This window comes from Pristiophorus japonicus, chromosome 20 (assembly GCF_044704955.1).
Source record: "Pristiophorus japonicus isolate sPriJap1 chromosome 20, sPriJap1.hap1, whole genome shotgun sequence".
NCBI lineage: Eukaryota > Metazoa > Chordata > Chondrichthyes > Pristiophoridae > Pristiophorus > Pristiophorus japonicus.
The window spans coordinates 7,550,273-7,573,096 of NC_091996.1; the positions used below are offsets into that span (position 1 = coordinate 7,550,273).

The 22,824-nt window shown below is 43.0% G+C and overlaps 1 protein-coding gene and 1 long non-coding RNA gene across 3 annotated transcripts in view; one reads left to right on the forward strand and one right to left on the reverse strand.

Moving 5' to 3' along the window:
- The first annotated feature begins 5,202 nt into the window (after positions 1 to 5,202).
- Positions 5,203 to 8,676, forward strand: LOC139233150 (uncharacterized). The gene is made up of 3 exons (XR_011588143.1): positions 5,203 to 5,385; positions 6,816 to 7,031; positions 8,441 to 8,676. It is a non-coding gene; the product is annotated as an uncharacterized lncRNA (long non-coding RNA).
- Positions 8,677 to 10,632: 1,956 nt separating this feature from the next.
- eeig1b (estrogen-induced osteoclastogenesis regulator 1b) overlaps positions 10,633 to 22,824 on the reverse strand; it is a 136,839-nt gene continuing 124,647 nt past the window's right edge. For both annotated transcript variants that reach the window (XM_070863724.1, XM_070863723.1), the window contains exons 10-11: positions 18,785 to 18,854; positions 10,633 to 17,807 (exon numbers count right to left, since the gene is read on the reverse strand). In XM_070863724.1, the coding sequence (XP_070719825.1) occupies positions 17,762 to 17,807; positions 18,785 to 18,854 (116 nt within the window). In that variant the 3' untranslated portion in view covers positions 10,633 to 17,761. The remainder of the gene's footprint in view (positions 17,808 to 18,784; positions 18,855 to 22,824) is intronic.

The following is a 22,824-nucleotide window of genomic DNA, read 5'->3' on the forward strand; positions in this document are numbered from 1 at the left end:
TACCCCTCAATCAACATCACTAAAACAGATTATCTGGTCATGATCACATTGCTATTTCTGGGAGCTAGAAAATTGGCTGTCACATTTTCTACATTACAACAGTGACTAGAAATAGTGGACGCATTGGTGGTCATTTTCCAGCATTCTATAGATTCTGGATCAGTTCCTATGGATTGGAGGGTAGCTAATGTAACACCATTTTTAAAAAAGGAGGGAGAGAAAACGGGTAATTATAGAACGGTTAGCCTGACATCAGTAGTGAGGAAAATGTTGGAATCAATTATTAAAGATGTAATAGCAGCGCATTTAGAAAGCAGTGACAGGATTGATCCAAGTCAGCATGGATTTATGAAAGGGAAATCATGCTTGACAAATCTTCTAGAATTTTTTGAGGATGTAACTAGTAGAGTGGACAAGGGAGAACCAGTGGATGTGGTGTATTTGGACTTTCAAAAGGCTTTTGACAAGATCCCACACAAGAGAATGGTGTGCAAAATTAAAGCGCATGGTATTGGGGGTAATGTATTGACGTGGATAGAGAACTGGTTGGCAGACAGGAAGCTAAGATTGGGAATAAACAGGTCCTTTTCAGAATGGCAGGCAGTGACTAGTGGTGAGAATGGATACAGAAGGATTGTAAATGTGGCAGAGGGATGGAAATAGTGAATCATGGGAAAATAGCTAAAGAAATGTCAAGATGCAGACAACTGCAGAATCGACAGGAAAAAAAAGGGTTACCAAGAGTTGAAGTTGAGGTTAAACACGGGTCATGAGAAAGCCCAAGGCAGCACAAAGAAAGAAAGCAATCCTAGATAGGAAGGGAAAAGTAATAGCTTCTACTGATAAGGAGGAAGGGAAACTAATTGGGTTCTTTACTGATAAGGGAAGACAGTGTAGTGAAGCTATAACTAACCTGACCCTGACACCAGCCCTAATTGGGAGACTTCCTTGTCTGCCATTGGACGTACTCGGGGGGGGGGGAGGCAGAAAGGGATTGGATAGACCAAGTGCTAATCAAATGTGTTCTGTTTTGAAAATGTATAATTACTGTGCTTTTCGCACTGTAAAGGGGGCTTGTCCAGAGGAAGGTAAACAGGCTCTGATTGAGTGTGTCCCTTTGTCTTGACAAGACCCGGCCGGAGAATCTTCAATAAAGGTCCTTTACAGAAAAGGCAAGGTGTTCGTGTCAGTGTATTCGCTGAAACAGATTGAGGAAAAAAGAATCTGTATTAACAGTGGTGTACCGCAAGGTTCAGTGCTGGGCCCCCAACTATTTACAATATACATTAATGATTTGTACGAATGTAATATCTCCAAGTTTGCAGATGACACTAAGCTGGGTGGCAGTGTGAGCTGTGAGGAGGATGCTAAGAGACTGCAGGGTGACTTGGACAGGTTAGGTGAGTGGGCAAATGCATGGCAGATGCAGTATAATGTGGATAAATGTGAGGTTATCCACTTCGGTGGCAAAAACAGGGAGGCAGAATATTATCTGAATGGTGACAGATTAGGAAAAGGGGAGGTGCAACGAGGGTTTTTATGGTACATCAGTCATTGAAAGTTGGCATGCAGGTACAGCAGGCGGTCAAGAAGGCAAATGGCATGTTGGTCTTCATAGCGAGAGGATTTGAGTATAGGAGCAGCGAGGTCTTACTGCAGTTGTACAGGGCCTTGGTGAGGCCACACCTTGAATATTGTGTTCAGTTTTGGTCTCCTAATCTGAGGAAGGACATTCTTGCTATTGAGGGAGTGCAGCGAAGGTTCACCAGACTGATTCCCAGGATGGCAGGACGGACATATGAAGAAAGATTTCATATTCAGCCCGTCGTGCCTGTGCTGGCTCTTTGAAAGAGCAGTGGTGCTCAGTCCCACATCCCCGCTTTATGTCTGTAACTCTGTAAGTTCCTTGTCCTCACGTACCCGTCCAACTTCTGTTTAAAATTATTTGTGGAATCAGCTTCCACTACCTTTTCAGGTTGAGTGTTTCCGATCCAGACAACTCTAAATGATAAAATTCTTATCATCTCCCCTCTACATCTTTTGCGAATGGTTTTAAATCCATCACCTCTGGTTATTGACCCATTCACCAGAGCGAATAGATTTCCTCTATTCTATCGAAACCTCTCATCATCTTGAAAACCTCTATTAGGTCACCTCTTAATCTTCCCTGTTCCAAGGAGAACAGTCCTAACTTTTCCAACCTCCCTCATCCCTGGTAACATCCTGGTAAAATTTCTATGCACCGTTTCTAAAGCCTTCATGACTTTTCAGAAGTGCGGTGCTCAGAACTGTCCACAATACTCCAGCTGAGGCCGAACCAGTGATTTATAAAGTTCGAGCATGATCTCTCTGCTTTTATAGTCTATACCTATATTTATAAACTCAAGTAACCCATGTGCTTTTTTAACCACCTTATCAACTTGCCCTGCCACCTTTAAAAATTTATGTTATCTGGACACTAAGATCTCACTGCTCATCTACATTTTTCCAAATTGTGCCATTTATAGTCTACTGTCTTTTCATATTAGCCCTCCCAAAGTGCATCATTTCACACTTCTCCACAATGAACTCCAAGGACTATGCTTCTGCCCATGTCACCATCTTGTTTATGTCATCCTGAAGTCTACAATTATCCTCATCACTGTCTGTTACGTTGGCAAGTTTCGTATCATCTGCAAACTTTCTAATGCTGCTCCCTACACCTGAGTCTAGGTTGTTTATAAAAATTTTAAATTGTAATGGACCCAAAACTGACCCTTGGGGAACACTACTGGAAACACTGCCCAGTCTGAAAAACATCCATCCGCCATCACCCTCCACGTCCTGTCACTGAGTCAATTCCGTGTTCATACCATCACTTTCCCCTTAATTCCATGGGCTGCCATCTTCTTAACAAGCTTCCTGTGTGGCACTTTGTCGAATGCCTTCTGAAAGTCTATATTTACAACATCTACAGCACTACCTTGATCAATCTATGCTGGAAATCTCAGCAGGTCAGGCAACATTTGTGGAGAGGAAGTGTGGATATCTGAACGGAATATATGACCCTTCGTCAGAACCTGAAACATTAACTCTGCTTCCTCTCCACAGATGCTGCCTGACCTGCTGAGATTTCCAGCATTTTCTGTTTTTATTCCAGATTCCAGCATTCACAGTATTTTGCTTTTGTACCTTGATCAACCTTCTCAGTTACGTCATCAAAGAATTCAATCAAGTTAGTCAGACACAATTTGGCGTTAACAAATCCATGCTGGCTCTCCTTGATTAACCCATGCCTTTCCAAATGGTTTCCAATAACTTCCCCATCACCATGTCAGGCTGACTGGCCTGTAGTTTCCTGGTTTATACCTCTCCCCTTTCTTGAATAGAGGAATAACATTAGCAAACCTTCAGCACTACTTCTGAATCCAATGAAGATTGAAGGATTGTGACCAATGTCTCTGCTGTTTCTACCCTTTACTTCTTTCAGCAATGTAGGATGCATTCCATCCCAGTCAGGGGACTTCCCAACTTTCAGCAATACTAACCTTTTTAGTACAACTTCTCTATCTATTACTATCCTGTCCATAATTTCCCTCTCCTCTTTTAGTGTAACATTCCCCTCACCCGCTTCCTTTGTGAAGACAGATGCAAAGTATCCATTTAATACTTTAGCCATGTCCTCTGCTTCCACATGAAAATGTCCCTTTGGGTCCTTAATAGGCCTAACTTTTTCCCTAGCTAACCTCTTCCACTTTAGCTAACCTCTTACACTTTATAAAATATTTTAGGGTTCAATTTAATGTTGCCTGCTAATCTTTTCTCCTAACCTTTCTTTGCCTCCCTTAAAAACTTTTTCAATTCCCTCCTGTATTTTCCATAATTTTCCTGGTTATTAACTGAATCTTGCTCCTGATATTTGTCATAAGCCGCCTTTTTCTGTTTTATTTTAACTTCTATTTGCTTTGTCATCCAGGGCACATTAGCTTTGGATGCTCTATATTTTCCCATCAAACGAATATGCCTAGATTGTATCTGGACTATCACTTTGCTGAATGCCCTCCATTGCTCTGTTACTGCCTATCCAATCTGCCTGTGCTCGGTCCCTTCATAAATCACTGAAATTAGCATTTTTGCCTTCAATATTTTCTGGTCTCTTTCCACAATTACTCTAAACCGATTAGCATAGGTGAACAGCAACAAAATAAAGCTTGGAAATGGAAGTATGGATATGGACACTCTCTTTTGTTGTTGGTCTTGAGTAGGACAGGATTGTTTCAGCCTTGTTTCCTGGGTTAAATAGAGCCAAAACACTGACTTTGCAGGAGGAGGTCACAGTGCTGGTTTTGTTTTGTGACAACACCTACACCAACTTGTATTTATATAGTCTTTAACATAGTAAAACGTCCCAAGACACTTCACAGGGACGTTATCAAACAAAATTTGACACCGAGCCACATAATTTAGATATTAGGGCAGATGACCAAAACCTTGGTCATAGGAGGTTTTAAGGAGAGCCTTAAAGGAGGAGTGTAGGAGAGGTTTAGGGAGGGAGTTCCGGAGCTTAGGGCCCAGGCAGCTGAAGGCACGGCCACCGATGGTGGGGCGATTGAAATTAGGGATGTGCAAGAGGCCAGAATTGGAGGAGTGCAGAGATCTCGGGGGGTTGTGGGGCTGGAGGAGGTTACAGAGATAGGAAGGGGCGAGGCCATGGAGGGATTTGAAAGCAAGGATGAGAATTTTAAGATCGAGTCGTTGCTCAAGCAGGAGCCAATGTAAGGGACAGTAAAAGGGGTTGACCAATCAGCCAAGAGGGCTTGTGCTACCTTCCCGCCCACCCCCACCCCCATGAATTAACTCAGCAACTGTGACTTCAGCACCAATGAGCAACTGCACACAGTGTTCCTTTAGTTGCCGACTCCAAGTACACTTCTCACTCTGATGATATTCAAACATGGATTCAGTGTGAGGAATTCCTCTCCAGGATGCTGAGTGCTGGAACTCTCAGCTGGATATGCCTGCTGGCAATATTATGGACTTCTGCCTCTTCCTCCCAGAAAACAGAATGCATTAAAATGAACCCCTGCAAATGTATAATGAATGACGGATCAGGGGTGATCAATCTGGCCGCATTGGGAGACTCGGATGGATTTCTGGAGAGGGACAAACATTTGAGCAGTTCAGGCGAGGAATCGGATCCCGATATCCTGTACTCGTTTAGTCCTTGTCGCCCGTTTAGTGAACCTGTCGAGTTTGCCCACGAGTGCCTGGACGTGGCTGTTTGTTTGATTATCGAGTACCAGACCCCGACCGGGAAGATCGTGGAGTTTCTCAACTTTGGAAGACACAAGGACAATGAGTTCAGCTATGACAACAGTTCAAAAGCACTCACTGTCACCTACACTGGTAAGAATGCGCCTCAATTTTCTTTTAGATACTTGAGATTACAAAATGCTGCGGTACAGAGGGATCTGGGGGTCCTTGAACATGAAACACAAAATGTTAGTATGCAGGTACAGCAAGTAATCAGAAAGGCAAATGGAATGTTGGTCTTTATTGCAAGGGGGATGGAGTATAAAAGTAGGGAAGTCCTGCTACAACTGTACAGGGCGTTGGTGTGACCACACCTGGAGTACTGCGTACAGTTTTGGTCTCCTTATTTAAGGAGGGATATACTTGCATTGGAGGCAGTTCAGAGAAGGTTCACTCGGTTGATTCCTGAGATGAAGGGGTTGTCTTATGAAGAAAGGTTGAGCCTATACTCATTGGAATTTAGAAGAATGAGACATGATCTTATTAAATGTATAAGATTATGAGGCGGCTCGACAGGGCAGATGCAGAGAGAATGTTTCCCCTCGTGGGGGAATCTAGAACCAGGGGGCATAGTTTCAGAATAAGGGGTCGCCCATTTAAAACGGAGATGAGGAGGAAATTATTCTTTCAGAGGGTTTGAATCTTTGGAATTCTCTGCCCCAGTGAGGTGTGGAGGCTGCGTCATTGAATATATTTAAGGTGGAGATAGACACATTTTTGATCGATAAGCAAGTCAAGGATTATGGGGAGTGGGCGGGGAAGTGGAGTTGGTCAAGATCAGCTATGGTGTTATTGAACGGCAGAGCAGGCTCGAGGGGCCAAATAGCCTACTCCTGCTCCTATTTCTTATGCTCTAAGTGAAGGGCCAAGACTTCAATCAGAGTTGAACAGACCAGGAAAGGTGAAAGACTGGAGGGGCTGAATGGCTCCCTCTGGTTTCTGATGTTCCTAAATGAACGTGCACTGGTTGGCATATGAAGGGCTACACCGTGAATTGGAGGAGTAATGGGATAACTGAAGGAACTCAGGGGTATTGAGTTCCTGGGAAAGATTTATTGTGGGGAGACAGTCCAATGAGTCCAAGGATAACAACTTGCATTAATTTAGCATCTTTGATGTAGTAAAACATCCCAAGGAACTTCACAGGAGAATGGATGTTGGAACAGAGAGAAATTGCAGTTTAAGAGGAACCAGAGAAAGTTTCAAAGAAACATCCTCCATAATATTATCAATAAAGTGCAACAAGATAGAAAGAATGCTTAGACCCCGCTCTGGAATTCCCTCCTTAAACCACCACTTGTCTCTCCTCCTTCAAGACCCTCCTTAAAACTTCCCTCTTTGACCAAGCTTTACGTCTCCTGTTCTAACATCTCCTTACATGGCTCGTATAACATTTTGCTTGCTAACGCTCCTGTGAAACGCCTTGGAGTGGTTGTCTGTTTTAAAGGCACTGTATGAATGCAAGGTGTTGTTTTTATTCCCTCCAAGATCTTACACACACTGATCCTTTCCTTCTGTTGCAGCATCACACAGCAGCCCGCTGCGTACAGTGGCCCGGTATAACTGCAGCTCCAGTCGCTCGGTGGTTCTGGCGCGAGATCCAGGGAATCCCAACGTGTTACAGATTTCTGTTGACAGCCCATGTGCCTGTCCCAACAGCTGCAGACCTCAGGACGTGGGCCCAGGAACCATCATCTTAATAGTCTTCAGCATAACGGTCACGGCCTACTTCATGTTTGGTGGGTTAACAACAACTGGTACTTAAACAGCACCTTTAACGTAGAAAAAAAAAAGTCCCAAGGTTCACTCACAGGCAACGTTACAAAATATGGGCACCAAAATAAAGGACAGAGTAATGGGAGTGACCAAAAGCTTGGTCAAAAAGGGTGGAATTTATGGAGTGTCTTACAGAAGGGTGGTGGAGAGGCTTAGGGGGCGGGAAATACAGAACGTGGGCCTAGGTCACTGAAGGTATGCATATAAATGGTGGAGCAAACGGTGGGAAAAGGGGCTGCAGGGTTGGTGGATGCACAAGAGGCCAGAGTTAGATCCACAGTTGGATGTGGGTTTGTAGGGCTGCAAAGGTTAGAGAGATGGGGGGGGGGGGGGGGGGGCGAGGCCATTAAGGTATTTAAACACGAGGATGAGAATTTAAAATAAGGTGTTCGGGAAACCAGGAGCCAATGCAGATCAGCAAACAGAAGGTGATGTGTGACTGGGACTACTTACTGAACTTTAAGACATTAGCTTGGCTCAGTGCGTAGCACTCTCGCCTCCGAGACTTGAGCATATAAACCAGGCCGACACTCCCTGTGCAGTATTGAGGGAGCGCTGCACTGTCAGAGGGGCAGTACTGAGGGAGCGCCGCACTGTCGGAGGGGCAGTACTGAGGGAGCGCCGCACTGTCGGAGGGGCAGTACTGAGGGAGCGCCGCACTGTCGGAGGGGCAGTACTGAGGGAGCGCCGCACTGTCGGAGGGGCAGTACTGAGGGAGCGCCGCACTGTCGGAGGGGCAGTACTGAGGGAGCGCCGCACTGTCGGAGGGGCAGTACTGAGGGAGCGCCGCACTGTCGGAGGGGCAGTACTGAGGAAGCGCCGCACTGTCGGAGGGGCAGTACTGAGGGAGCGCCGCACTGTCGGAGGGGCCGTTTTTCTGATGAGACGTGAAAGCAAAGGCCCCATTCACCTCATCAAAAAAGCAAGGGGAATTCTCTCGATGTCCCGGGCCCAACATTTATCCCTCAACATCATCAAACAGATGAACTGGTCATTTATCACACTGCTGTTTGTGGGAGCTTGCTGTCGCAAATTGGCTGCCACATTTCCTACATTACAACAGTGACTACACTTCAAAAAAGTGCTTTATTGGCTGTGAAACCGTTTGGGAAGTCCTGAAGATGTGCAGTTATTTCTTTATCTTAAAGGCGAGAGTGTAAACCAATCCAGTCTATTTAAGGTTAAATACTGGTGAACCTTGTTGCTAAAATTATCAGGGTGGTCCCAAACAATGTGCTTTCCTTACAGTGCACATGGATGTGTTTTTTTTAAGTTGTTAGTAGAATCTCTAAGTCCCTCCCCCAATGCACAAGTGCTTGTTAATGGGAACATTGGAGTGAGGAATCTGAAACCTCTCTGGTTATTTTCTCAGGTTTATGCGCACTCAATCCGGTCAGAACTCCAAACGGCATTGAAATCATTCCCAAGGAAAATATCTGGTGCAGTTTGTGCTATGCCTGTGCGGAGAGGAAAGGAAGAAAGCGGAGGAAACATCAACATCCCAGATTATAGGTTACCCTGATCGACAATCCGTGCTGGACACCTACAGCAAGTATTTGCTGTAAAATGCACAATTTCATTTTTCACACTTTGTACTGAGGCATGTTATGTGTATAAACAGTATCTGTACAAGTTTAATTTTGTAGTTGAGCTATTTTTCAAAACTGCTCTTCAATGTTTTGCATTTTTCACACCCTCAAAACAAATCAAAGTCTGTTCCAAGGAAATGTTTTCCCATGGACTGAAAGAGGGGAACAGAGGCAGAGACAGTAAAATAGCAGTTCACGATTGTTTCTGCTCGAGGAGTGATGTAAATACCGACGCGCTCCCGGGGACCCCCTGTAAATACCGACGCGCTCCTGGAGATCTCCCCCTCCCCTGTAAATACCGACACACTCCCGGGGACCCCCTGAAAATACCAACACGCTCCTGGGGATCCCGCCCTCCCCTGTAAATACCGACACACTCCCGGGGACCCCCTGAAAATACCAACACGCTCCTGGGGATCCCGCCCTCCCCTGTAAATACCGACACGCTCCCGGGGACCCCCTTTAAATACTCACTCTCTCAGAGGGGGATAGGGTATGGTAGTGTAGTGGTTAAGTTACTGGACTAGTAATTTAACAGAGGGCGTGTTCAAATCCCACTCTAGCAGTTTGAGAATTTTAATTCAATTTTTGTAAAGAGTACAAAAGTGCAATGGATATGTTACTTGACCAGTAATCCAGAGGCCTGGACGAATAGTCCAGAGAATTAGTTTAAACCCCACCACGGCAGCGTGAGAACTTTCAATGTAGAAATTTAAAAAATAATTCTATAAACATTTGCTGGGCTATGTGGAAAGAGCAGGGGGGTGGGGGAGGAGGAGATTTGGATAGCTCTTTCAAAGAGCCGGCACAGGCAGGATGGGCTGCATGGCCTCCTATCATTCTATGAGAACAGTATTGGAGCTTTGATTTGAAGAATTTGACGGTAGTGTGGCCCATCAACACTCGCTATCTAGGCACGGCCACTAGCTCATGTACGAGCTGGTGTGCTACTAAAGTATACAGACTAGGAAGGTCGTTGGATTGAACTTATCATCTGTGCGGAACTAGCCAATCTCAGACAATCTTCAGAGCTGATAATTGTGCCCTGGGACAGAGAATCGAGGAAATTCGCCCGGGTTTGCACTGTGGAATACCATTCAGTGTCCCTGGCTGGTAAAATGTGGACATTGCATTGTCTGTGGTGCTATCCTGCAGATGAACAGCCAGCCAAAAGGCACCTTGTAGCCTCGCACATAAAGAACGACCACTTGGGCAAGGCGATAGAAAGTAGCGGGTGTCTCTGGAAACACGAAAGGTGAGAAAGTTGTCCTTATTTAAGGAAGGATATATTTGCATTGGAGGCAGTTCAGAGAAGGTTCACTCGGTTGATTCCCAAGAGGAAAGGGTTGTCTTATGAGAAAAGGTTAAGCAAGAGTTTAGAAGAATGAGAGGTGATCTTATTGAAACATACAAGATTCTGAGGGGGCTTGACAGGGTAGATGCTGAGAGGATGTTTCCCCTTGTGGGAGAAATCTAGAACTAGGGGGCATAGTTTAAAAATAAGGGGTTGCCCATTTAAGACGGAGATGAGGAGGAATTTCTTCTCAGGGAATCTTTGGAATTCTCTACTCCAGAGAGCTATGAAGGCGGAGTCATTGAATATATTCAAGGCGGAGATATTCAGATTTTTGAACTATAGGACAGTAAGTGTTATGGGGAGCGGGCAGGGAAGTGGAGTTGAGGCCAAGATCAGATCAGCCATGATCTTTTTGAATGGCAGAGCAGGCTCGAGGGGCCAAATGGCCTACTCCTGCTCCTATTTCTAATGTTCTTATAAAAATACAAACATATGGACAATGGCAGACAGGAAAAAAACCTCTGGTCCACCCAGCCTGTCCCACACAATTGATACCTTGTGTGTTTCACAATTGATGCTCTCCCCATCCCAGCCATGTGATCTCCTGGGGAGAGGCAATGAACCAGATAAAAACCCAGTCAACTGCATTTTTTTAAAAATAAAATTCTTTATGCTAAACACAAAATAACAGTTTTATTGTTAATACAGGTACCCAATATCATTTATTTCCCAGATAACAGACAGTATTACATGATACTGCTCCTATAGTTACACTTTAAAATATGAAACAAATAACCTTCATACAAATATCTTTTAACCAATTACAGTACATTGTGCATTCTAAACAAATCTAAATGTTATACAATATTCCAGCTGATAAACATTTCTATAAATTCCACATCCTCTGGGCTTTTTTTTTAAGAAACCTGTACACCCACCTCCATAGGATCACAAAAATAAGTGTCTAAATATATCATTCGGAATACATTCTGTAACACCTTTGTCTTTAACAAAATCATAAAAATCTTTTGTTATCATTTAACTTCAGTTGAGAGCTTGGTCATTTCAGAAAATGTTAAATCCATCTATTGAAGTGCCTAGAGACTCTCAATGCATAGCTCCAAATCCCTTTCAGAAATATCCAGATTTACTTAAGACAAGTGGAGTGCCAGATAGCCACACGTCATTTGCCCGAATGCAGCTGCTTAAAGGAGTTGTTTCGGATCATTAATAATCAATCTACTGAATGTGCTACCTGGTCAGGTATAGGGTGTGCTGCCGTCTTCAGCAATCCCATATGCTACTGGTATTTAATGAGCTGGCGATTTTAAAAACTGCTATAAATGAGTATTAAACACTTTCAGATTTTGAGGTGATGCCGCTTGCTAGTTAGAACGTCCAAGGTTCCCAGCTGCTCCCATATACAGTAGGGAAATCTCAAAAGGAAACGCAGGCACAGACAACAATTCACCAAAGAAGCAATTAAAAGTACATTGATATTCGGTAATATATAAAGTAGTCCAATCGATAACCAGGATTGGAATAAACCTGTCGCAGAGTTTACACCTGACTCTAGCATTCAGTGAACCTACACTACTCCTTTAAACAGCCAATGAGCCTCCAGAACACACAATCAGCAGCAGTCGCTCTGCAGTGCACAGCGGATTTCAGTGACTTCCTGCTTGGTTTGGAAAGTGGAGTGTCCAGCACTGTCATTTTAAGAGAGCGAGCAAACTAGTTATTCGAGTTATCCAGTTCACTGTTAGCTAGGATGGCTTTGGCAATATGCTTTTCCACAAGAAAAGCACAGGAAACTGCCTGCCTTTTTGCTTGGATTTAACTCTGGTCTCTTTCTGAATTATTTTTGTTCCATCTATGATCACTTTCATTCCTTCTGTGCTAATGAAGTTGCAGAATCTCAACTCAAACACATCTGCTTTTCAGTTTAGACCAGGGCCCAAAGTCACAAAAACACAGAGCCCCACACACAGAGACACAGCTGTCATTCAGAATTAGTTTGAATCAAATGACAATCAAAATAAATCTTTGGAATGAAGCACGTGTTCATGTCTGGTTCTATGGCAGATTTTAGTCGCCAGTAAAAAAAAGATTCAAGCGGAGATTCTGCAAATTCAGGCACTCTCAACAGACAGCCCTACAGGTCTCCTTTGTGCAATGGAAACGCACCCTAACCAGACTTTCTGCTGCTCATTAAATCAGCCTCTCCTGGAAGTGGGAGGAAACAGGGACAGTAACTGCAAAATTAAAAAGGACCAAAGGGGTTAATGGCTTTGGGTTTGATTTGGTTTAAATATCATTTATAGCTTACATAGTTTGACCTTCCCATCCCTCCCCAATCCAAACAAGGATACACAATAATTTTAGTTGGATGACTGCACAGTGCACTGTAACTTTAATTGATTTACCCATTATAAAATGAACACACTGTAGGCTTCACATAACTGGTGCAATTGACTGCAGTCACTCAACACCCATTTCAACATCCAGGAGTGACTGCATTCAACTGTTGCTGCAACATCCTGAGGTGGTGATCTAGAAAATCCTCGTCACGTTTAGCAATATTTTCCTGGTCCGCTGCGGATATACATACCATGGGCACTAAAAACAGGGGGCACCGCAATGTCTTTATCCTAACTGGGCAGAGTCTGCCTTTGTCAGTGTGGCTAGACGGCACCCCATCATGCAAATGTCTTTAGTCAGAGGTTACAACAGTCCAGTAAAAATTCTCATACACTGTAATACCAAAAAAAAATGCTGCCGTTTACAAAAGAAAATCAGAAACACGATTGACACCAAAGTGTAATATTCTAAACACACATTTTCTAATGTCACATTGGGAGGTGCCCATGCTTATGGGTTATCCTCTCACCATGGCAACGGAACAGCACGCAACCAGCCTGCTGGTTGCAAGCACTGAGATACATGGCAAAAAACTAAAAAAAACACACAGCTCCTACAACAGTGGTCAATATTGGACAGTTTTACAAATAAAAGCAATCACCAAATACTTAAAAAAAAAATCAGTGATCAATATTTGATTGGCAAAAAGAAGCAATTAAATCCGAGTTGGAAAAATAGCTGTGCACCTGAGCTCCGAGATGGATTAACGGCTAATACAGTAACTTTATAAATGATCGAGGGAAGCGAACTCACGGACCGTGCCCCACAGCAGCAAGGTTCTTTCATCTCAATAGTGGTCTTTTGGGAACTCAAGTTTCTTGGCGCGGTGCAGTCTCGTTATTGACAAGAAGCCTCGCGTGTTACAATTTAGTCGTAACTAAAATGCGCCGCCTTCCCCTTAGTTACTGGTTTCTCACGGTCTTGAGACCTGCAGGTGCGGAGACCGTCTTTTCAGTCCACTCCCTTCACTCCCCAGGTTGCAAGACCACTGTACTGCTTAGGAAAGAACATCGGAGGTGGCAATGGTGAATGGGGCGATATTCCAATGTCCACACAGGGAAAAGGTATAAAGGTCAAGGAAGAGGCTGGGTAGTAGGTTACCTACCAGCTTCTCAACCAGGGAAAAGCAGGAGAAAATTAAATTGGGATACGAGGGGAAAGAAAAGGAGGAATTAAAAGACTGCTGCACCAAGTCTCGGTTACCAACGCCTTTTTGCTTTGGTTGAATAAAATGGGCTCTTTCGATGGCGGCAGCACGCCACACCACAAGTGGAGCTCAGAGTTAGTGACAATTTTAGTTTGCAAATCCCGCAATTAAAGCACTGTACAAACTGAAGCTCTCTCAGTCAGTGAGATCAGCAGCAATGTGTGATCCCACCTCCTAAAACAGCAAAACTGGAAAAACTGCTAGAAAAAAAGGGATCTCATTAGAAAACAGTTCAAATGGAATTTGCTTTAAACTTTGATTAACTGAACACCTTGATCTCCCAATAATCAAATGTTATTAAAACGCAATTAAAAAAACGATAGTCAATTTTAACCCTTGATCTGCTGGTTCTTGCAGATGCTGAAAACATCTGCTTTTCAACACCTCTTGAAAAGTTTATGAACTTCTCTTGATAAAAGAATCAAGACGGGACGCGTGCATTTATACACAGACATGTGCGTGATCTCTCTGATGCACATGGAGTTAAGCTACAGCAGAAATTTGTCATAGAAATCCCTGCATGATACGCTAACTCACTGAGCTGACTGGCTGTAATGAATATGCGCTACACTATGTCAATTCAACATTCAACGGCTGTTTTTATGTTGTTTTTTAAAAAAAAACAGACATGGATATCGGTTTTAGACCTATACAGTCAAGTACCACAATGCAGAAAATCAAACAGAGTAGAGAGATGGGGAGATCAATCAATTATTGGAACAATGGGGGGGGGGGGGGGGCACAGACTGTTCAGTTGATAAGCATTATTCAGTATACTGGTCGTTGATGTTGGTGATCATTTTTACAAATAAAATCTACAAAATCAAAACACAACTACATTTTTTGATTAAGTAAACTGGAAAATATGTTTTATTCACTATAATTTTCTGTCAATAAGGGCAGCATTCCACCTAGTGGATAGTTTACTTGTAGAAAAATCACTGGGTATCAAATCTATAGTTTTTTTTTACTATATTGTATAATGTGTGTGGAGTGTACTTGCACAACACGCTTCTGTGCTCAGATGAAATCCTGTGGCAGTACCGCCCCCGCGCCACACACAATATAGCAGAATGTTACTACTTCTTAACAAGGAAGAATACACGCAAGTGCCTGGCTTCACTGTACTTGACCTTCCTGTGAGGGTTTTGGACAGACACCAGCTGTAGCAGGGGACTAGCCCGAAGCTGCAGTGGATGCAAGCTGAGAAAGTGTCCTCTCAGCAAAATATGAGAGTGGGGTGGGGGGTCCACAAAAAAAATGGAGAAACTAACTTTACGCAAATTCAAAAAGGGTGCAAGCATGTGCTTTCAGGATCCAATTAATAGAGATATTAAATAAGCCTTGGCACAAATACCAAAATCAGTTTCTTTTACCTACTAAGATGAACCCAAGAGTTTGAATTCAGCGCAGTCTGGTGGAATGAAAACCGTGTGTGTGTGCTGGCTGTAAGGGTCTGTTCAGCAATGAATTTGGGTAATCACAACGCTGTTCCTCGCGGACATGTGCCCACAGTACAAGAATGCTCTCATTTGGTGCCAATTCTCAATCCCAGAGGTCAGAGAGTTGTGGAAAAATGGAAAAAATGGCAACAAGGCCAGCTTTACTCTGCAGCGAGCCGTGCTATCCTGATCCTTGGGGTGGGGGAGGGGGGGGGGCTCGGCAGGAACACTGGGTTTCCACATCCCAGCGCCAACAATGGATTACACAATTCACCATAATTAAAGAAAACACCTTCCATTTATATACAGCCTGACCATATGGGAGATCTTTTACTGCTTCAAACACCTTGCACTTTACTGTTGTGGCTGAACAAATGCCCCAGAAAGATTTTTTAAACAAATATGCAGACTTCTGGGGGCTTGAAGTAGGTGAGTTTAGTCATTTGTGAACCCGTGTGACTGAAGTATGTCCCAGCAGGTAAAGTGTTAATTTTGACTCTGCATTCAAAATATAACTTAAGCAAAGAGTTTTCCTTACACTAGTTGTCACACAAGAGTTATTAAAACAGTACAAAAATCAGGAGATTAGATTCATTACAGCCTTGTGTTTTAGGCCTCAATATACCACAGATACAGATAGTGTACAAGTTAACCGTTCACAGTACGTCAAACTGAGCCACAATATTCACAAGTGGCATGCAATAGCTAGACGACACGGATAGTGTAGGAAATGTGTAAGTCTTCAAAGTGCATAGCTAACCAATGCCAGGACATTCAGAAGACAGGAACAGGAAATGACATCACTAAGAGCAACAGCTTCTAGGCGTGAATGATTGGAGTCATGTGTTCCATCAGCGGCGACAGATGCTGCTCGCAGCAAAGTGGCGCAGGACCGGAAGGTCCAAGATCTGGACAATCAGAATACACACTGGCAGTCTGACCGACCAGCGAAAAGCAGTGGATGAAGTGCAGAGTACTGTAATGCTGGAGCACTTAATTCTCATCACTAGCTGCTGCCACTGGCAAGAATGAAGTGCTGCAATAGTACAGCACTGTACGAAAATCACACACTTATTAATGCTGTGTAGCAAAAATCCGTGGCACTTCTTTAACTTATCCCTCCGATCAATGGGGCAGTAAATTCTACACTATTGTCCCAGAAACGATTCTGGAAGAAAACATTTTCTACCCTGAAGGTTTACAGGAACCATGTTTCAAAGCAGGAAAAGCCTGTACTAAAGGACACTTACCAATGGACACCGAAGGTTATCCCAATTTTTGAATCAGCAGCCTGCACTGAGAATGTAATTTAGCAGTGAGGAAACATCAGAAGGCCTGCAAGGGCAGGGCTTCCCCACTACTGTTCGGGGTAGTTGGGTACAATTAGGTGGTGTTATTGAGTCATCCAATGCCTGGTTCAGCAACATGTCACCAATCTCTGCAGGTGGGGAGCAGAGCACACAGAATACATTTTCCCTTTTGGATAATTTCTGACTAGGTTATTGTTACTGCAACAGCACACCGCTTGACTTTATTATTTTCCTTGAACATTTAAAGCCAGCCGTGATCCTTTTAGTAAGTGTTCAGGTAGTACAGGTTAAAACACACACATGTTTTGATTTTTCTTCTGAAGCACAGATTAAAAAATAAAATGATTTTTAATGAAGATGAACGAACCTGCTCCCTGCCTATAAAGAAATATGCTTCCCGTAACGTACGTTATTTCAAAAGAATGTGCATGAAGTTGCCAAGTCCCTGACTTGTGTAGGAAGCATCGGAGAACATGAATAAAGTCACAAATGGACCAAAAAGAAAATCATCCTATTACTTCATTTCAGGAGAAATCCAACACCCAACAGGTACTCAAATACTCAGTGCAAAGACATCACCATATCTGATGTGTCCCCTGATGGCGTCATTGTTGATTCATTGAATTGGAACTGGAATGGCCACTGTTTCATTTGACATCAGATCACCTTGCTTTATCGTTGCAACACAATGACCCCACTGTTTCTTGACGGCAGATTCCGCTATCAGAAATTATGGTATTGGAATTTTTTTTTTTTTAATAAGTCAATGAAAAACGTGTGTGCTTTTATTGTGACCAAAATCATGATCAATTTCAGCCGTCTAAAACAAACCAGTGATCCCTGCACACGCAGGGCAAACTTCGATACTTGGGCCTAAACACAATAAAATCTTTAAAAGCATTTAAAAGTACATTTTTCTTGACTCTACAGTCAAAGATTCATAGGGCAACGTGTAATTTTCTGCCCTGGTCTATAAATGGTTCAGGAATGGAGAGAGAGCATCTTTTAAACATGCTCTGGTTTACCAGGAAACAACAATGCCACAGCATCTCAGAAAAATTGACACCTTTTTAACCGGCTCAGAGCCAAATGGTTTTGAGTGGTGTGTTTCAAAAGGATTTTTGAAATAAAATTTCAACATCACAACAATTATTTATCTAAAATTAAATCCCAGTATCTGTATTGGTTCAGTAGGTTTGGCGACAGAAAGGGATGGAGATCCACCCACCCAGTTCCCTATTACTCCAATGCCGTCAGAATCAACGTCTGCCAATTCTTGGGGTTGTCGGTTAGAAATAGCCACCCTCCTCCTTCAGTCCAGCTGTGTAGGTGGGTGGCGTGACCTGATGATAAGACTAGATGTGTGCGGTAGGCAAGGAGCTTGAATGGAAAGTGGTTAGTAGGTGCAGAGTGGCTCACAAGCCTCCTCAGCGGCTCTCGATAACAACAGGCTCAAAGACACCTGCAGACACCCTGCGGAGAAAGGGAACAGCGTTTGTTACTCAGCACAGAATACCCACTCTGCGGAAATACTCAGGCCATTCCAATGCTTGAGCATAATCAAATAACATGAGAAAATGCACAATCACAAACAAACATTTGAATACAGCATGGACCGATTATATGATCTATAGCAAATCTCAGTTGGATTTGGTTTCTAAATTCATTTGCAGGGCTGGTGTGGCTGATGCACAGATGGCAAACAGCCTTGGTCGAGAGATTCTCTCAACTTTTATCTTTTCGCTTTCTGGAGATTGTGCAATACATTTGCTGCATACCTTGTTTTAGGTTCAAGGCTACTAAATGACATTTTCCCCAGATTGGATGTGATAAGAAAGAAAACCTTTAAATGAGGATTAAACTTTGTATCGTTGTGGAAGATTAGTTGGCTGAATGAACAGCAACAACTATAGGCATATATTTAGCACCTTTAACATAATAAAAAAAAATCCCAAGGCCATTCACAGGAGCATTATCATACAGAATTTGACAGTAGGCGATGGATAATTTCTTCTGTGTAAAATCTTCAATGTTTTTATAAAGAATGTGTTTATAATTTCAGTATAGCTGGCACAGAGGAAATGCTTCCCTTATGAGGTGCTGTTCACCTAGATACTGCTAAACAAAACTTCGATTAGAGGATTGCCAGGTAGAGAAGTCGCTATATTGCATTAAAATACTTGTGGATTTAAAGGGTTAAAGATCTTACTCTAAAGCATTCCCCTGTGCAAATAGGAGAAAGACAAGCTGAAGATTGAAAGGGCCCAACCGCACAATACAAGACAAACCTCAATGGGGTTTATTTATTTATTTATTTATTTATTTTTAAGTGCCAAAGTAGCATTTTAGAAGATCCAACACTAATTAATCTGGGGTCGAGGTTAAATTAAGGTAACTGTACAGGACTACTCTGGCTGCGGTTCACTGAACAGGCGATTTATGAAACCTACCTGTTTCCCAGCTGAATGCCACTGAGTGCTGTTGTTCCATCTCTGCTCACAAACAGCCTTAAATTACTGTCTGGAAATGAAAAAAGTACGCAGTATTACCATACTGTAGAAAAAAAACCTCAAAAGCGCATTCCTGGCTTCAACAGCAAGAGAGTTTACACTCTCAATGACAGCTCTCATTTTGAGAATACCGAGTCAAAGACTTGCATTTATGTAACGCCTCATCGTGTCTCAGAAAAACCCAAGTACAATGAATTACATCGGGCAGTGATTGCTGTTCTGCAGGTATAGACAGCAACCGTTCTGTGTGAAAGTTCTCACAAAGAACAGGGAAATAAATGACCAGATAATTGTTGTCTGATGGGAGTTTGTTGAGGAATGTTGGTCATGACAGTGGGAGAACTCCCTGCTCTCCTTCGAATAATGGCATGGGATCTTTGACATTCACCTGAACCATTAGAACAGGCAGACAAGGCCTTGGGTTAAAGGCTCATCTAAAAGCCGGCGACTTTGATAATGCAGCACTCCATCAGTACTGCAATGAACTGATGCACTGAATTAATAGATTGGTGAAAAGAGAATCTATTACATCAATTCCCTAACCAGACTATGTTTCCATTAGGCCAAGATCAAGGAGTTAAATGAAAATGAGGAGTTATTTAAGGAGGGATATACTTGCATTGGAGGCAGTTCAGAGAAGGTTCATGAGGTTGATTCCTGAGATGAAGGGGTTGTCTTTTGAAGAAAGGTTGAGCAGGTTGGGCCTGTACTCATTGGAGTTTAGAAGAATGAGGGGTGATCTTATTGAAACGTGTAAGATTATGAGGGGGCTTGACAGGGTAGATGCAGAGAGGATGTTTCCCCTCATAAGGGAATCTAGAACTAGGGGACATAGTTTCAAAATAAGGGGCCGCCATTTAAGATGGAGGAATTTCTTCTTTCAGAGGATTGTGAATCTTTGAAATTCTCTACCTCAGAGAGCTGTGGAGGCTGGGTCATTGAATATTTTTAAGGTGGAGATGGATAGATTTTTGAACGACAGGGGAGCAGGCGGGGAAGTGGAGTTGAGGCCAAGATCAGATCAGCTATGATGTTACTGAATGGCGGAGCAGGCTTAAGGGGCCAAATGGCCTGCTCCTTTTTTATGTTCTTATACATGTGCACCCCCTTGCGGCTGGTTGATGAACTCGAGGCCTGGGATTGGATTGCACTTGGGAAGATTATTAATGGAGAGAAAGAGGAGAGGAGCTTAAAAAAAGTGTTTTTAAACTGGAAAGTATTCTTTGGAATTAAACAGAATCCTTAGATAGGAATTATGTAATTTTCAGAAATCTACGCAGATTAATATAGTATAAAGTGCAGGTCATAGAAATAGGGGATTAACTCTGCCCAACATTGCAAAAGTACATTGGACATTGAATAAATTTAAGACAGAAATAGACAGTTTCTTAAACGATAAGGGGATAAGGGATTATGGGGAGCAGGCAGGGAAGTGGAGCTGAGTCCATGATCAGATCAGCCATGATCTTATTGAATGGCAGAGCAGGCTCAAGGGGCCGTATGGTCTACTCCTGTTCCTATTTCTTATGTTCTTATCTCCATTAAAAAAGAACTCTGCTCACTTCCTGCTAAATATTTAGTGAAGTTATTGATTTGACATTGGTTGCAAGTTTTGTTCGGGGTATTTGTGGGCATGTGAGAGAAGTTTAAAAAAAAACACGGCAAGTTACGTTGATCTGGAATGCACTACCTGAAAGGGCGGCTGAAACAGATTCAGTAGCAACTTTCAAAAGGGAATTGGATAAATACCTGAAAAGGAAAGATTTGCAGGGTTGCGGGGAAAGGGCAGGGGAGAGGTACTAATTAGATAGCTCTTTCATCGGCTCGATGGGCTCACTGGCCTCTATGCTGTGGGGTTTGATTTTAACTCTTGCTGCTGAGATAGCTGGGGCCAAGAGCCCTCTTGTGGATTTCATCTTCTCACGTTAAACACTGCGGCCAGGTGCACAGGTGAAAGTCACCCTGCCAAGCACAAGGCACACATTTCCTGTCTTCAAACTGGTTGGTGGGGATATGGGAGATGGGAGAGTGCTCTTAGTCACCCTTTTTTTAAATTCGAAATATATAAAAATACTGTCCACTGCAGACAACAAGCAGATTAATACTGGCATTTTAGTCTTCATTCCCTTAATTGATTCTAATTGTTTGGCTGAATACTTGCATCGCTGTTGTATTGAATTTCCATCAGACTTAAGTGGAGTTGCAAGTACAGTCTTGCTTCTTCAGTTTATGTGTCGGTGGACTGACACAAGCAGAAATGTTCTGGTTTCCCTTTGCTTGTAAATGAAGTAACACCACTTCTTGCATTACATTGTCCATATTTGTACACAAGACCAATATATCCGTAAACGATTACATGGGAGTAAAATTTACACCACCAGAGGGCACCGCGGAATAGATTAACTCGGATTTCAGTAAAATGCAACGGTTAGTGCGCGAGATGTGCAGACTGAGTTCACTGTGAAAACACCCAAAATTATACATTCTGCCCGTTTAAACTTGTGTTGTATCTGAAGACATTGTTTTGAACTGGGAACACTAGAGTGAAGTGCTGATGGTTACAGATCTGTCGCTGCTGTGGTAGCAGCATGAGAAATTTGAACTGGTCAATTAAGTACATCACGCTTTAAAGCAAGTTGGCTTAAGTGTCATTTTCACTACAGCATATTGGTGCCATTTATTCAAAATAAGGTTAATGGCAACAGTGGGTAACCAAAGAAACTGAACTCCCCATCACTAGCACTCATGCTCCTATATATATGCTATTATACACTCCAACAGTACAGTATTACTGGCAAATTTATAGTTTTTAAACCAATAAAAAGTGGCGAGGAGACACTTATGATCATTAGCTACCTACATCACAAGAAACTCACCATCAGTCTGGACTCCTCCCACAAACCATTGTATAAATGATGAGGCTCAAAGGGCTGCATCCCAGAATACTGAAGGAGGTTGGGGAGGAGGTAGCAGAGATACGTACCATAATTTTCCAAAAATCTTAGGAATTGTAACAAAGAACTGCAGAATGGCAAATATTGTTCATAGAAATTTACAGTGCGGGAGGCAGCCATTCGGCCCATCGTGTCCGTGCCATCCGACAAAGAGCTATCCAACCTAATCCCACTTTCCAGCTCTTGGTCCGTAGCCCCTGTAGGTTACGGCATTTCAGGTGCACATCCAAGTATTCTTTAAATGTGGTAAGGGTTTCAGCCTCCACCAGCCTTTCAGGCAGTGTGTTCCAGACCCTCACCACCCTCTGGGTGAAGAAAATTCTCCTCAAATCCCCTCTAAACCTCCTACCAATTACTTTAAATCTATGCCCCCTGGTTATTGACCCCTCTGCTAAAGGGAATAGGTCCTTCCTATCCACTCTATCCAGGCCCCTAAAGAAGGGGGAATAAGCCAGGAAATTAGTCTTATCTCGTGTGAGTAAACTGCTAATCCATTTTGTGGAATGAAATTAATGAACATTTAGAGAGGCCATTCAGAATGGATTTGTGAAGAGCAAAATGTAAAGTCCTTACTCTACAGCATGAAACCACACGAGGCACATTCCAGGGACAAGGCCACTCTGTGACCTTAACTCTTTATTACAGGACTCCAGAAGTGATGACCCTGTGTGGGACCTCCCTTTATATACCTATGTGATCAGGTAAGGAGTGTCTCCCACAAGTTCACCCCCTGTGGTCAAGGTGTGCATCTAAGTTGAGTGTTTACAGTAATACAGTGGTATTACATTGTAGTTACAAACATGACACAAGTCATGCTTAATTAATTAAGCAGTGAATGGGGTGGACTTTGTACATATGGATTTTCAGAAGACAAGACAGAGCAGAGTAGCACTGGGGTAAGTGTAAACCACAAGGTGATAGGAAGGGACAATACGTATGAATATAAAGGGGCTGCAGGAGGGGTCAAAACTAAAAATCATGGTTTAAAAACTAGTATTAAAACACTTTACCTAAACGCACGCAGCA